The sequence below is a fragment of the Biomphalaria glabrata genome, chromosome 13 (assembly GCF_947242115.1).
Source record: "Biomphalaria glabrata chromosome 13, xgBioGlab47.1, whole genome shotgun sequence".
Lineage (NCBI taxonomy): Eukaryota > Metazoa > Mollusca > Gastropoda > Planorbidae > Biomphalaria > Biomphalaria glabrata.
Window position 1 is genome coordinate 1258129 of NC_074723.1, and position 16014 is coordinate 1274142.

The following is a 16014-nucleotide window of genomic DNA, read 5'->3' on the forward strand; positions in this document are numbered from 1 at the left end:
TATAAGGTGTGGTTTGGTATTTAAAGTATAGAAGCCACTTGATGACCCTATTTATATATCCCAATAAAATTTGTGTGATGCTTCTTACTCTGTTGTAAATTCTGCCAAGTAAAAGAAAAATTGATGAAACTTGAAAACAAGATTAGAAAATAAATAACTTTATTTTCACTCATTAGAACATTTTGTTCAGTAAAGCATCAGTTGTGGTGTAATGACAAATGTTATGAAAAGTAACAGGACCAATTCTTGTTAATCCATGGAAGAAATAAAATATCAGCTAATATAAAAAAATTGATTGCTATAATTATAAATAACAACTACTACTCGTAGCATAGTCATTGTAGGGTCACATTTCTGTGGCTTAATGTTAAAAATTACACCTTATTCTATTTAAGATATTGATTCTAACTAATGGCAGTTAAACTTGAGTACGGAATGTTTTTATGTACAACACTTCTGCAATTAAGTAAGTAAGTAAGTAAAGTTCCCCTTTCAGACCTTGTGATCTATAGGGCAGATGATGTAAAGGTCATCTGATTCTGTGGCCTACAGTTAACGAGGGTATCATGTAGCCAGCACAATGACCAACCGCCTTTATTTTTCCTCAACTAATGCCAGGTACCCATTAGAGCTGGGTGGACTCAGAGGGCCCAAACTTCTGCAATTACGTGATAGATAAATAGTTACATATCTACCCAGGCAGTGGCCTCGAAGCACTTCATTATGGCTCTCAGATTTGGCAGCTACATGCAAAGCATTTAAGGGTGCTAGAAGGATTGAACCAAAGGAGTCTGGGTTCAATTATGGGCATAAAATGGCAAGAATACACTAAATATAAATACAGACTGCCACAATGAAACAAAGATGACCCAAAGAAAAACTAAAAGACCAGACAGACAGTTATAATAGAGCTCATGGTCTGTGTTGATAATAAAAAAAACTTCCAACTTCCTTAAACTTAAGACTGTCATAATAAACAGCAATAGAAATTATTTGATATGAATATTTACAAACATATTATACAAGTAGTTTAACATATAAGTTATTCAGAAAAATCAAAACACCAACAAAAAAAAAAAAAGGATTCAAGACAATACATGAAGATCAAATAGCTATTTCTAATAACTAATTCTTTATGTACAGTACATATTTACAATAGGACAGCTTATTTATGTATTAATACAGTTGTAGCTGTGTAAAATACAACCATGCCTAAATAGCCTACCTATAAATTCAACCTTGCGAGCTCCTACAAAAATGGTCATATTATTTTTCTTAATTTGTGTCAAAATAGGAGAAATATTTGAGCTTTATTTTTGTTCTTTCTAGAAAAAAGATAAATGTGGATGCTCTTTCTCTTTGCTCAATTTAGGAAACATTGAGGCCTAGTTACATTACAGTTACAGAGATGACAAATTTATCCAAAAGTAGTAAATTTGATTTAAGGCCTCTAGTTCATAACTTATGAAAATTTAAGCTACTAGAGTGAAACACCTCTTGTTCATTTTATTACAAGTATTGACATCAAACATATTCCAATAAAGCATACTTTTAAGCAGAGGATATTCTCTCTATATATATATATTCATAAATATTAGATATAGAAGCACATGTAACAGACATTTTCAATTCCACAATTTTTATGAGAAACAAATGGCTAGTGAAATGAAAGACAATTTTCATAAACATCTTTTTAAATTCCATTGTAGAACTTATTGACTAAAAGAGTGTAGTAGCTTGAACTTAAGAAAAATCTTAACAAAAATATCTCGACATATTTCTTTTACAATCAAACTGTGTATAAACACAATTATTTGTCTAGAGTCAATGCCAATCTTGGGCATCAAACTAAAATATATGTTAATTCAAATACTGGTAGGATTCAACCAATCATTGACATGCTTACAAGTACTGTATCTCTTGTACTGGATTTTTTAAGAAGAATGAAGTGGCTTTCATTTGAATTATAACCATTGATTGGTATAAAAAAACAAACTTTATACTGCTTTTACAAAAACAGTGACTCTTTAAAAGGATGTTATTAGTTCATTCACTTTTTTTTACTTCTCCAAGATTGTTCATTTATTTCTGGCATTTTTGTTTCTTTTATTAGAGTTCTTCCTGAAAAATGTAACAGTAAAATAGAATCAAAAAAATACTTAAATATTTTTAATGAAGATCTATGTACTTACTACTTTATCTATACTACTAGCTACTAAACTGTAACAAATAAATACATTTTATACATTCCTTGCCCAGTTCACTTCAACACAGTGCTAGGAGTTAAAATCTAAAGTTGGATTTTATTCAATAATTAATTTGCTATGGAAACACAAAGAGTGTTTGATTCTGTTTTTGTGATCAGTGTCTTTAGAATTGTCCATGTGATAGTAAATGTTAAAATTGTGACCCAGAGGGTGTTTATCTTTAAAATATTTATAATTTTCTTAATGTTTTCCTCAAATAAGTATCCAAGTATGGTTTGTGTTAAATGCCAATGATTTTAAGGGCATGTTAATTTTATTTTTAATGTTCAGATTACCAAACCAGGCAGATATTGAAAAATAAAATATTACAGATGACAGCATAGTACATTGACAATATTTTTTGTAATGCATAATAAGGACATTGTTTTGGTAGTCTTAATCTTTGTTGTCCATGTTTGGTGATATAATTGGGTGATATAATCTGTGTGTGTAGTGAAATATAAATATATAAAGTGTAAAGCATTACTATTCTGGGCATAATTACCTCTAACCGAGCCATTTTTTTCTGAAGATGACTTTCTCTCTCCAGGCTCACCAATAGCACCTCCTTGCATAGGCACAGCACTCTGAAATTCTTGAAAAGCCTCAGAAGCACCCATTTTATTGCACTAAAAAAAAAGATAAATAACAATAAAGTGTAAAATAATTGTGTTGATATGAAAACAAGAAGAATATGTTCTTACAAGTCAGTGGCATAAACTGCTTGGCTGCAAGGAGGCTTCAGTTCGAAACCCAACTAAGTTGTTTGCTGACCGCCTAAATCAGCACAGAAAACCTTAACCCATATACCCCTCCCCCTACATTTCCACACAAAAAAAAAAACAAAAAAAAACCCTTAGAGCAATGATCATGTTCTAAGAATTAAAAAGATACTATGCAAAAATATTAAAAATATATAGAATGTATATAGTCTATATCCTTTCAGTAATTTTGAGTACGAGAACAAACACATTCAATGATCCTAACCCTTACCAATAGTGCTAACATGGCCAAATTCAAATTTAACTTTCTATCAGGACAATCAGTAACAAATGTGGTATGGACTGAGCAATGCAACTCCAGTTTCCAAGCCTGTAGCATACTTTTTACTTTTCCTGTTTTCTACATCAGGAATTCCACATGTCTTTTAACCTCTTAACATGACGTGAACATTAAATCAGGCAATGTCAACTGAGACTGTGACAATCATGACCATCTAACGACAGTCCAGAGCACAAAGCACACGATCTGGCAGCCATCCAAGAAGCAACATAGACTCAACCGAAGAGAGTTGCCCAGAACAGACACCCATGGAGTGGTACTGTTAAAGCCCTATGCCCTTCTGGGAGTCAAAAGGAATAAGTCGAGTAAGTCAACATTGTGACCATCTAATGACAATTAGACAAGGTAGACATCCCTGTGTTAAAATGAATCATTAGAAAAAAGTAATAGATTATTAATACCTTAAAAATAGTGTTTTAATTAGCATCATTGACTTGAAATTAATACGTTACAAAATGTCTTTAAAATCTATTCAATCTAATCTATTCAATCTATTGTTTTCATGAGCAGGAGTTTTTCTACTTATAAACGTGATGTTCAGCTGAATGGCAAAAGCTGCATGGCTAGCCATCATGAGTGGGAAGTTTTGAATTGTGTGCATGTTCTCAATGTTTCAATGAAGTTTGAAAAGATTCCACAGAACAGCACTAAAATGTAAGGAAAAAAATTGAAAAGACAGAAAGGAATGAGTCAAAGTAGATTTTGTTGAGTAGAGCCTAATGTTAAGGCTTGTGATACTATAAAAAGTCTCCTTCTCAACTGGGTGGGCATGATGCATCTGTTAAGAGTTAAGGGTGTGTCATTGAATTTAAGCTGTGAGGGGATCAACATAATCAAAGGTGAGTCCCAGAATTCACTAGTTTCTTAAATGAACAGATCGTAAAGAAAAAAAAAAAGGCTTAATATAGGAGAAGGGAGTGTCTTAGTAATCCCTAGTTTGCTTGATGAATCAATTGTAAAGTGAAGGGGGAAAACAATGCAAAATACAAAATATACTTACATTCCTGTCTTTTAAAACAGATGCATGTGTTTCCCTGGCAAGGTGAAGTTCCTCTTTTAATTTTGCTACTTCAAATAATAACTCTGCTACTTTTTTCTGATTGAAAATAAAACATGTATAGTTACAATAATTGCATGCAATATTTAAATGCTATTGATCACAAGGTGGTGTAGCTGAGATATTCAGTTACAAGTGTTCAAAGGAAATACAATGACCATTAAAAGAATGATAAATTAGAATTTCTTAAACCTTGCAAGAATAACATATTAGTAAAAGGGTTAAGTAAACTTGACTCATAAAAACAGATTACAATCTAAACAAGTAAAATTAAACATAATCAATGCTGAGTCCTTAAATTGGTGAAGAATCATTGTATTAATTAAGAAAAAGGCAGGGTTTGTAAAAAGAAAAAAAAAGGCATAGGAATTTTTTTTTAATGTTGCAGTTTCCTCAACAGTTACAACAGTTAGACAGTATCTTTGATACTTACATCTTTGCCAAAGATTGACCTCTCGAACTCTTCCATCTTGCAGCTATAGGCTAATTCAATTTTCTTAATAACTTGAAAATTTGGCACTTCAGGAGCTTTCTGCTCACAAACTATTGAACACAAAAAAATTAGAATAATTTTATTCCAGAAAAGTCAAAATTATACAATTATTCTAGCTTGATCATTTGAATTTGGTAAAGACAAATGACCTTACAAACTACAGAGCTAAATAAATAAACACAGAAGAAGCTTTTTTATTTCATTAAGTTGTTTTATTTTGCAGTTTTCTTGTTTCAAAGTATTAAATAAAAAAAAAAAAGTCATGATACTAAAAAAGAATTGAAATAAAGTAGCAAAGCTAATAGGTTAGAGCCATTAATGCATTTGTTTATGTTTTTGTCATGTTCAGTTTTTTCCTTGACAGAATTTGTCCATTTTGAGATGATCTCACATAGTTGTAGTGGGTCAAAGTTATCTATCTTGTTTAGTGACGCTCATTTAATAAGACTATACAACTACACAACTACAAGTGTCATAAGTTGTATTTTCTTTTGAACTTTTAAAGTGTTTAATTCATACAAGAAAAATAATGTGACTTCCCTTTCCTAGGTTTTCCAGATAGTTTTCCCCTCAAAAAAGCCTACTGCCTACAATGACAACTAGGTATGGATGGGCTACCTGGTCCTTTTGACTTTTTTACTTATATAATTTACTTTTCATGAGCAAGCATAACAAATACCACATACATCTATTTACAAACCAAAGTAATAGCCTTCTGACATTGTTAATGGCAAGGGACTATCATGAGAACCTGAGCTAGAAATTTCCTATTATCAGAATGCAATGTCAAACAACTAAGCAAATTTATTTCTGAAAGTTACAATCAAATATTTGTTAGTAATAGGGCAGTCTTACCTTCTGTGTGCTTCAACACAGCTTGTAAAACTTTGTTGTCTTTTTCAAATTTCTAGAAATCAAAATGAAAGTTTTTTTTAACCAATTATAATTTTTTAAATAAGGTTTATTGTACATCCACTCCCCTCATTAAAGAATTTTTAAAATTTGCCCTTCCATCTAGACCAGGGGTGGGCAAATTATGGCCAGCAGGCCACATGCAGCCTGCCGGAGCATTTTATGCCGCCCGCTGACACCCAAAAACATTATATATGCCCACATAATGTGTAAAAATATAATGATTTTAAAAATCTATTTAAATTATTGAAACTTCTTATTCTTATGACGAAGACGCTAAAGAAACATTTCTATATATGCCATTCTAATAAGTTTAAAGTAAAGGAGGATTTTTGTAATTGGTAATATGTCGAAACATTTAGTCAAAGACACAAACTCAGGCCATTTTTTTTTATTCAGTACTATAAAGAACTAGTTGAAAGTGTTGGGTTGGCATGGAACAAGATGGCGAGTTTAACATCATGGTGTCCGAGCTTTGACTGAGAAAAACACGCACAAAGCTTTCCTAATAAAATATAGAACAATATCCCAACCATAAACTCTTACCTCTACACTGGAAAGTTTGTGAAAAGCTGCATTGAATATTAGACATGTTATTGACCCAATTATCTCAGGGCTCAAAGTTATCAGAGCTAGGGGTCTTGATCACAGGCAGTTCAGAGAACTACTTGAATATTTGGAAACATATCATTCCCATGTTCGGTACTACAGTGTTATCCGCTAGCTTAGCATGTTCAAGGTAATGAGAAAAACTTGAGATCTCAAGGAAGAAATTGTCTTGTTCCTGTGACTTTGTAACTAATATTTCTAAGGAAGAGTGAAAGACAGCCTTTATGTTTGCCATCAACACTATCCCAATTGGTTATTTGCACATGAAATGTATGTGCATGTTAAATCTTTTCAAACAAAGTCATCCCATTTCTCCAGGCAAGCAAGTAAAGACAGGTTTTGACATTTGCTGAAATGTGAAACTATTTCTAGCAAAGGGGTTGAAAAGTACAAGACTTATTCTTTGATTGTGGAATTTGAAAGCAAATTTTAAGAAGTCAAGAACTTAGAAACGGTACCCCGTCAAAATAGCGCGGACAAAATAGGGCGAACAAAATAGCGCAGAAAAAATATATTTCAGTCATTTTGAAAGAAATACTTTAGATATCGTAAAATATGAATAGTGCCAATATTTTTTTTTGTTTTAATGTTATAATTTTTTCGTCATTTTGCAGGAAACACTTTAGATATCGTAAAAAATAAATAGGCAAAAATCATAATAAGGTAAACTGAATAATTTCAAAATATAGCATTTATTTACATTATAAAAGTGTACTTCGAAAACACGCAAAGATACTTGTCAAATTTACACACACACACACACAAACTTTCACTAAGTTAAATTATAGGAAATGTCACGTAGAAATTAAGTCACTGGCTTGTTTCCGTACATTAGCAATATAGCTTCAAGTCGTCTGTTAAGTTTGAGGTACTCTGTCTTCCTTGTAGCTTTACTTCGTTCTCCAGCATTGTAGCACAGAATCTTGTTCTCAGTGTTCTCCTGTTCTCCGAGGAAGTGAGAGATTAACTTGTACACATTGGGGTGATGACCGTCAATAGACAGTTGAAATGTATGGTGCCATCCCTCCACTGAATTGTTTGTTTGTGGTAGATTGTCCTTGGAGTCACTCTGCAGTTTCGTCTCTGGCAACCAATATAGTTGTCCTCCCAATAGTCATACAAGATGGAATAGACAAATAACAAGTCTTGTCGCAGGGAACACTGTGCTTACTGCATTTTGACTTGCCTTCTCAAAATCTAACATCACACTCAGTGAAGCAAGAGTTGGTCTTAGCTCCAGCAGTTTCTTGAAGAGTCGAACATAGTCAGGACAATAAATTACTAATAATCCGGTACTTTTATACACATCATATATAAGTCCGCGCTATTTTGTCTTGCGCTATTTTGTCGGGAAATTTCGCACTATTTTGTCGGCGCTATTATGTCGGCGCTATTTTGACAGGTCACCCTTAGAAACAGTTTTCAATATCATCAGTTCGCCAATTAGCTGATTCAACTCTAGAGGACACACCTCCAAGCAAATAATGATCTGAAAGAGAAGTTCAAGTAAGTTCTTCCACAGGAGTTTTATGGGTCTTTTCTAGAAACTGCATTTCCAAACTTAAAAAACATTGCTGTTAAAGTTTCCCATTATTAGGGTCCACATACATCTTTGAAAATATGATTGAAAATAAACAAGTGTAAGCAGTCAAGAGGATAACAACCAGTAAGCTAGTTCCACAGTTCAGGAACATTATGCACAAATGTAAACAGTTAAATACTTCATATTGACAACAACTATAATATTAATGTCTTCGATTCCGAAGATTAAGGATGATTACAGTGTTTCACATGACTTCACAAACCCAGTTGCAACCTGCCTATTTTCCCGCATTTCGTTCAGACAAAGCCATTGTGGTGAAATGTTATGATGTTGGAGGCCACTATGAAGAGATTATTAGTAAAATTAATTTAATTTACAACTCTTGTTGCAGCTTTTCAATAGGGAGTGTAAAAAAATTAAAGTAAATGTATATTACAGTACATATGTGAATTGAAAGATAGTATACATAGTTAGTTATCATTTTTTTCTAAGTTGTAAGTACACATATATACATATGTACATGTGCGGAACCCCATCCCCAATTTTTTTTTAAATGCAGCCCTGGATGAAAAAATGTTGCCCACTCCTGATCTAGACAAACATTGTTCCTTAAGGTACCCTTTCTTTCAAGTTAACTATTCAAAGCTTTAGAAGAAAATATTTTGTATTTATTTTCATACTTATTTTTCTTGTTTTTTCTGTGTTTAAAAACTACTGACAGACTTTTTTTTAGGATCATTCACTCAAGAAATTCACCTGAAGAGTCATGTTCACTCTTTGCAGTTCTTCTTCTTTGGCTGTCAGCTGAGATTCATGATTCTGAGGAATAAAAAATATTTTGTTTACTCCATTTGTAACTTAGTTTGCATATTTTCTATTTTTTAAACTTTGACTTCTGTATCAACCTTTATTCTACTGCAATGTTCTGAACTTAGGGCTAGTAAAGCTTTCATTGTGTTCATTTCCTCCTCCATCTTTTCTTTTAGTGACTGGTTCTAAAAAATAAATCTGTCTGTATTTCCTGTTCAAACATCTCTGGGCTTATCACCTTCGATGAAGTCCAGTAGGGAATCGGCGCCGGAGGCGCCATTATCCCGTTGATGGTTAGAAAGGCTTTTATCCAACCACCAGGCCTGGACATGGGGCTCTTCACCCCTGTCCTGTCTGAGGGCACCCAACGGTAGGCGGCCATATCGGTTGACTGAATGGGAAAACCGGGCCGTGCCATGTACACAGTGCTCCGTCCCCGCTCTCATACCACTCGCTATAAGTGGTCGAGGACAGTACTAACTGCGGGGAGCTTGTCTCATATTCCTATTCTGTAACCGCCACAATTCCGTGCGGGAGTCGCCACTCCAGGCTCCTGGTACTGATGACGACCCCCTTTGTGGAACAGCGTCGCGGACTTTTTGGACTGGGTTGCTGGTTACTTGTTCCATCCCCATCCCGAGTGAGATAAAAAAAACAAAAGCTCACCCAGGGAGACCTGCTAGAAGGCCTGGTTCGCTACTCGTTCTTAGCCTGTCCAGATCCACCTCTGGATGTTTCCACCGGAGGGCCACGCTGAGGCGACGGGTAGCTGGAATATCCTCCGGGGGCTTATCACCAGGAGTTTCTCCTCAAGCTCACGGACCTTACTTTCCAATAGTTTGTTCTGTATGTCTGTTTTACTATCCCTTTGTCGTGACAGCGATTTCTGTTTAGAGATCAATTCATCCAGCTTATCTTTTAAAAGTTCTTCTTCAAGTTTTGGCTGGTCATTATTCTGTTGACCACATTTCTCTTGCTTCACTAGCTCCATGCTTTTCCTATCTTGACTGATTTCAAGCTTATCCATAGTACATTTTCTTATCTCATCTAAACCATTTGCAGTGTTCATGTCTGTCTGGATGTCAATGTCTCTTTTCTCAGTTGTTAAAGATAAATTGCTTTCCTCCTCCTCTTCTCCTTCACTGATGCAGTCTACTGTTGGGGGCTTGGAGCAGCTGTGGTCCTTAAACTTAATAAAAAAAAATTAAACATTATCAATAGATAATTTTAAATAAAACTCTTGTATTTGTTACCTAAAAAAAAAATTGAAAACAATGCAACATCTTTTAAGTTTGAGAGAGTGGTGTGAGACAATCATTCACTTGAAATCATCTTTCTTTACATCTTTATCACGTGGACTTTAACCATTTTAACGTTTAAATAGAAAAGTTTACAAAGTGGGATTCTTTTAATAGGTAACGTAAATGGTGTTTGAAGCTTAAATGTTAACCAAATAAAAAAGTGTTGTCAGTAAAGTTCCCCTTAGTGAAATATAGGGTTATCTGTTTCTGTGGCCCACAGTTAACAAGAGTGTCACAAGGCTTGCATGATGACTAACAGCCTTTACTTTTCCCCACTTAATGTCAGGTACCAATTAAAAGGCGCCCAAAGATCCTGAAATGAAAAATTACAGGCTTCACCAAGAGTTGAACCCGGGACCCCCGGCTTGGAGGGCCAGCATTTACCAAGCCTCCTAAAACAAATGAAACATGACATATAACATAAGCACAATAATTGCAAAAAGTGAACAAAATCTGGTGAAACAAAGATAGGCTCTGACATTACCCTGGGTAACAATACAGGTCTACAGACCAAAATAACTCTACTGGCTTGGAAGCTTTTTTTTCTGGGGGGACCTGTATGGCACAGTCAGATGTTAGCTTAGTACCTGGTCAACGTTGGCAGTTCAGAACTCTATGATTTAAGAGCTTATGCTTCACCAAATGTTATTAACTTTATACTTAAGTACCCTAGTGCTGCTTTGATTTGTTACATGTCATTTTTTTATTTATCCATTTTAAAAGCTGCTGCGCAAACAAATAACTCATTTTAAGTCTATTGTTAATATGGGAGACAAACGTATGCCAAAGACAGTCTTTTTTGGTGAGCTAAAAGGTAACAAAGGCGCCCTACAAAAATGCTTCAAAGACCAGCTTAGGGGTCAACTTTCCTTAGCTGACATAGAACAGAGCACCTGGTTACATGCGGCCTCAGAACGAGACAGCTGGAGGTTACTCACAAAGGCCGCAGGATACACATTTGAGACCAAAAGAAAATCTGCTGCCGAGGACAAACACAGACGGCGAAAAGAAAATCCAAATCAACCACCTGCAAACAATGGTTATGCTTGCCATGGATGTGGCAAAATATTTAAGTCACAGCTGGGGCTGAGGAGCCACGGGAAATACTGCATTCCTTACTAATCTTTGGACTCAAAGACAAGCCTTATTATTATCGTACAATACATAAATATTTGTTTTATAAAAACTTTAAATGAAAAGTGCTAATTTATTTTAGCTATCACTAACAAACCTCTAAGTGATTCATAAAGTTCAACTTTTCCAGCAAGTTTTGATTTTCTTGTTGAAGTTTACTAATGACAGCATACAATTTCTGTCAATAAATAAAAATAGACAGTTTTTCACCGACCCCTAATTCAATTAAAAAAAAATGTATATACATATCTTATTTTCACTTTATGAGCACAGGTTTTTTTTCAAGTTCAACCAACCTTAAATGAATCCTCCTGTAAAAAGATTTTTTTGATAATCTTTGAAAGAAAGATTCAAATCCTCTATTTTTGGAGATCTGAAGTAAAAAGGTAAAAATTGATTATGTAAAACATATTTAACTTACTAGCAGAGATTTAGACTTGTTAGAGTGCATGAGTTTGACCTATTGTATAGTACACATATAGTTTTTTAATGAGCATATATATGTTTCAGAGAAGCAAAAAACAAAAGTTATATTTAATGTTAACATAAGTTTGTTTAATTTTTAGACAGATGGTTAGGTCTAGTACGAGGCACAGGTTCAAATATTTCTTGCCATAATTATTTTCAACATCTGATGGAATTATTAACTTGGCATGTTCATCATTCACTAGCCTGTTATGATTTCACTTCAATAACCTTTTTGTTATTAAAAAAATGTTATGATTGGTAAAGAATTAAGGAGAAATGTATGTCCTTTTTAATAAAATTATATAATCATTAAAGGACCAAAAGTTATTTTAGTTTCAGATAACAAAATAAAAAATTATTACTTGCATGATTTTTATTATCAAAGTTAAGAAACTATACTTTTTTTTTTCTTTTATCTCTATTGAAACATTAAAACTTACCAAACATTTCCTTTGTAAAATTTCACAGAATATAAGTAACTTTACCAAAAACATAAAATTCAGCTAGAATCCATTTTGACATTAGTTTTCTATCATAGACTATTTCATGAGCAATTATCAGAAATTAATATAACTTTCTTCTACTCCAAAACAAAATGAAGAATTACTTTGAGCCGAGTGCTTTCAGTGTTGGTAGCTTTCTGTCTCTCTGATCCTGCCAGATCAATTAGATTTATCTGTGATATATTGCTTTTTTGGAAACCACCTACTTCCTCCTAGTAGATAAACACAGACAAAAATAAATGTCTATTTGTACATTAAGTGTACATGTTTTAATTAACATTAACATTGAATTGAAATAAAAACTATACCTTTGACTCTAGTTTAACTGTAAAAACAGCATGTGAGCGTGAACCCTCTCTGTTCATGGACGATGCAGCTACTCTACGATTCAACCAGCCCTTGATTAGTAACTGAAGACAACAAAGTATGTTCCATTCCTTTAAAGCTCAATTCAGGCATATTATTATCAAGAAAAATCTTACAAAAAACAAAAATGTGTAAAACTAGAATTAACTCAATGATGGCTTGAATACACGATAAGCATCTCTTGGGTTGCAGATAACTTGCTCAATGAGTCCATCTACAAAGACACCTTTGTTCATATTCTCACATAAGCAAATACCTTGTGAAGCTGTATCCAAAAGATCAAAGATTTGCTCTTGATTTACTCTTGATAGATTTCTAAAAAGGAGCAGTGACACAAATACTGTTTTTTACTGCCATGCTGTGAAGAGAATTAAAAATATGTTATGATTCGTGTTTTAAACAAAAGTGGGGCAGAAAAAAAAAGGAAACATTTAAATCTAATGGTTCCATTACACCAGTTAAACCTTATAAAAACAATTGTATACAATAAAAGAAAGTTACATCTTGTTGGTGAGCTATTACACTAAAGAGATACTCCAAACTTCTGGGAATCACACCATGAGCTTTCCAAGTTCTCAGAGGGACCTTTAATAAAAAAAAAAAAGATTTAAAATAAATTTCTCTGTTAAATGTTTTTCTTAAACATCGGCAATAATGCAATTTTTACTAGATCAATATATTCAAATATAGATATTTATAACTACAATTAAAATATAACTAATATTTGTCCTTTGAAAAAAAGCTTTCCCTTTTGTATGCAAGTCATGTCTCCCTACTTGAGAAATGCTGGCCAAAGAACTCATAAAATCTAATTCCCCTTTAAGACCTTGTGGTCTATAGGGCAGATGATGTAAAGGTCATCTGATTCTGTGGCCTATAGTTTGTCATGTGGCCAGCACAATGACCAATCACATTTACTTTTCCCAACTAATGTTGGGTACCCATTAGAGCTGGGTGGATGCCTGAAGATCCCAAAATTAAAAAACCCAGTCTTCACCAGGATTTGAACACTTGTTTGGAAGCCAAGCACTTTACCGCTCAGCCACCGCGCCTCCTTCAGAAAAACTATTTCATTTAAGGTCATTTTTTAAATTAATATTCGTTGTAACAAAAAAATAATACAATATCATAAATGCCAAGATTTATATTTTTAATGATGAAAGAACACTTACCAAACATAGTAAAACTTTTTCCTGAGCCAGTCTGGCCACTAAGAAAGTGCAAAAGAAATAAAATGTTAACAATAGAGAGAGTGAAATGTAAGTGTACAGTGTACAAACCTCTACCACTTCCCCTGACAGAGTATTTGTATAAAAAAAAAATATACTGTTACAAGTTTAAAAAAAAAAAAACTGAAACAAATGTGAGCTTTAAAATTATTGAAGACCATTTAATTGCCACGCTCAAAACTCAATGTTAGCAAGCAATTGCATGACCATGCAAAAACAAGCTTTATCTAAACAGTATCAATTTCCTCCCCTTAAAACAGCTATCTACTTTCTTTCAACTTAGAACAGGACACAAAGCTTTACATTTTCACCATAACAGAATAAACCATACGCACCAACCCCTCCGCAAACATTGCGCCCAGCCTCTTGAAACTGTCAATCATATCTTCTTTGAATGCTTCAATCCAATTCACCTTAGGCAGACAATATTACAACAACCTATCATAACCAACACTCAGTATGGCAGTGTGGAACAGCTAAAAAAAAACATTCTAATTTTTCCTTGGCACAGATCGCAAAGGAGCTTACAGCTCAGCAACAAAAAGCTGGCTAGAAGAAGAAGGAAATCTTCAATTCTTCAAAACTAAACCTATTCTATTTGTCTACTGTAAATCATATCTCTTGTGTATATATAAATATACACATTTTCATCTCAAATCATACATGATTTTTTCCTGCTTGCAACACTGAATTATATAGATAGACTTACTAAGACAGCGGCAGAAATTTTGATAGAATTTCTTGCAAATAAAAATTGAATAGAGTGAACATTTGTTTTTAATTGTATAAACTAAAGTTGCTCTACTACTGTCTGGACCAAGCATTCACACAATTTAAAATGTTTCACATTAAAAAGGAATATTAAAGGAAAAGTAGTTTGTAACATCAACAACTTGGATATCAAACATTCTCATTCATTTCTTTTGTTGTTTTTTTTTAAAGGTTAAAGGTTAAGAATAAAATTTCATTCTTTACTGTGACCAACCTGTGTGGTGTCAGCATCTGCTACATTGTCATAGGTGAAAATTGTGGGCTCTGGCTTTGTGTGAAGAATAATGGCATTGTCTGCAGTGTTAACATCCAGAACTCATGGTGCAAAGTCTTTTTCACTTGGATCAGGAGGGCGAACTCTTAGCAATATTTGAATTGAATCTCTTTGTAAAGATGTAGACAAAGAAAGCAGGTTTACAAATACTGAAACTTAATATATTTCATAACATATTAAGCTAAAAAGGGCAAGTGACTTAGTTACAAAGCACTTAGCTTCTAAACAGAGGGATCTTAGGTTCCAATCTGATTGATTTTGAATTTCAGGAATTTAAGGATGCACCTTAGTTCACTCAACTCTAATGGTTACCTGAAATTTTTTGGGGAAAGTAAAGGCAGTGGGCCATTGTGCTGGCAGCATGACACCTTAATCAGCCATAGAAACAAATGACATGTACATCATCTGTTCCATGTATTGCAAGGTCTGAAACTAGGTACTATTGAAATGCTTAAAAAAATAAATTTTAAAAAAACATGACTCTTCAACACTAAATGACTAGCACTGCAACCATGCATGTGTTGAGTTACTATTGATCTTAATGTTAAAATTGTAAAAACAAAAATGGTTCGAAAAAAAAAAAGCTTAAACGAAGTGTAATTGTATCAATTAGTTTGGATCAGTCATGTAATCAAATTTCTAATAGATTATAATAAATTATAATAAAAAATTATAGTAATATTGAACAACAACAATAAATCTGTACGATTAATAATATTTTTACCAATGTTTTTTTTAGAATTATTTCATGCTTTTAGCTTTCTCAGTATGCTATGACACTTATCTGGACCAGGGTGGATGTTACTGTCATTGATTTTTAAAGGCATTTAAAAAAAAAGGGAATGACCTGAATTCAAACTAGTATCCAGGCTCATGCCTCCTTGGGCTGAGGTGCTAACCAGTCTGCTAGTGAGGTACTTATGACTGGAAGATTGTATGTTTGTTTCCATTTAGAGGGGCAACCTATAAAGGGGACATTCAATTTAAACCACCACTTCAGTCAAGTAACAGAACAATTTCTTTCCCTCATTCAAGATATGAAACAAAATAATACATTACCAATAGTTATTTTACTAAATTTGTTAAATTTATTTATTGATTGTTGTATTATCAGGTAAAAGAAATAGTTGTGAAAAATTTCCGAGATTGGGTGTCAGACATAACATACAGGCAGATAGAGAGTTGATATTTAAGCTTTGTAAAAAGGTTCAACACCTAATGTATCTGACATAAGCA

General features: G+C 33.5%; 1 protein-coding gene across 2 annotated transcripts; it reads right to left on the minus strand.

Moving 5' to 3' along the window:
- Window positions 1–142: 142 nt before the first annotated feature.
- On the minus strand, window positions 143–14858 carry LOC129922325 (uncharacterized). Of its 2 annotated transcripts, XM_056007952.1 has the most exons (13): window positions 14719–14858; window positions 13677–13714; window positions 13006–13089; window positions 12447–12862; window positions 12243–12350; window positions 11464–11540; window positions 11265–11345; window positions 8679–8741; window positions 5714–5765; window positions 4799–4908; window positions 4309–4404; window positions 2752–2875; window positions 143–2121 (listed from the first exon to the last, which is right to left on the minus strand). In XM_056007952.1, the coding sequence occupies exons 7-13, from the start codon at window positions 11277–11279 to the stop codon at window positions 2051–2053; spliced, it is 531 nt and encodes a 176-aa protein (XP_055863927.1). In that variant the 5' UTR covers window positions 11280–11345; window positions 11464–11540; window positions 12243–12350; window positions 12447–12862; window positions 13006–13089; window positions 13677–13714; window positions 14719–14858; the 3' UTR covers window positions 143–2050. The 2 variants fall into 2 exon arrangements, with proteins under 2 accessions (XP_055863927.1, XP_055863928.1); XM_056007953.1 differs by lacking the exons at window positions 11265–11345; window positions 11464–11540; window positions 12243–12350; ... (1 more) ...; window positions 13006–13089; window positions 13677–13714 and having other exon boundaries at window positions 14719–14854.
- Between the last annotated feature and the right edge of the window lie 1156 nt (window positions 14859–16014).

Bases quoted from the DNA above. Each gene is read 5' to 3' on its own strand.
- LOC129922325 (XM_056007952.1), bottom strand. The intron at 4,909-5,713 runs GTAAGACTGCCC...TGTGTTCAATAG, and splicing joins TGTGTTGAAGCACACAGAAG to TTTGTGAGCAGAAAGCTCCT. The intron at 4,405-4,798 runs GTAAGTATCAAA...ATTTTCAATCAG, and splicing joins GGTCAATCTTTGGCAAAGAT to AAAAAAGTAGCAGAGTTATT.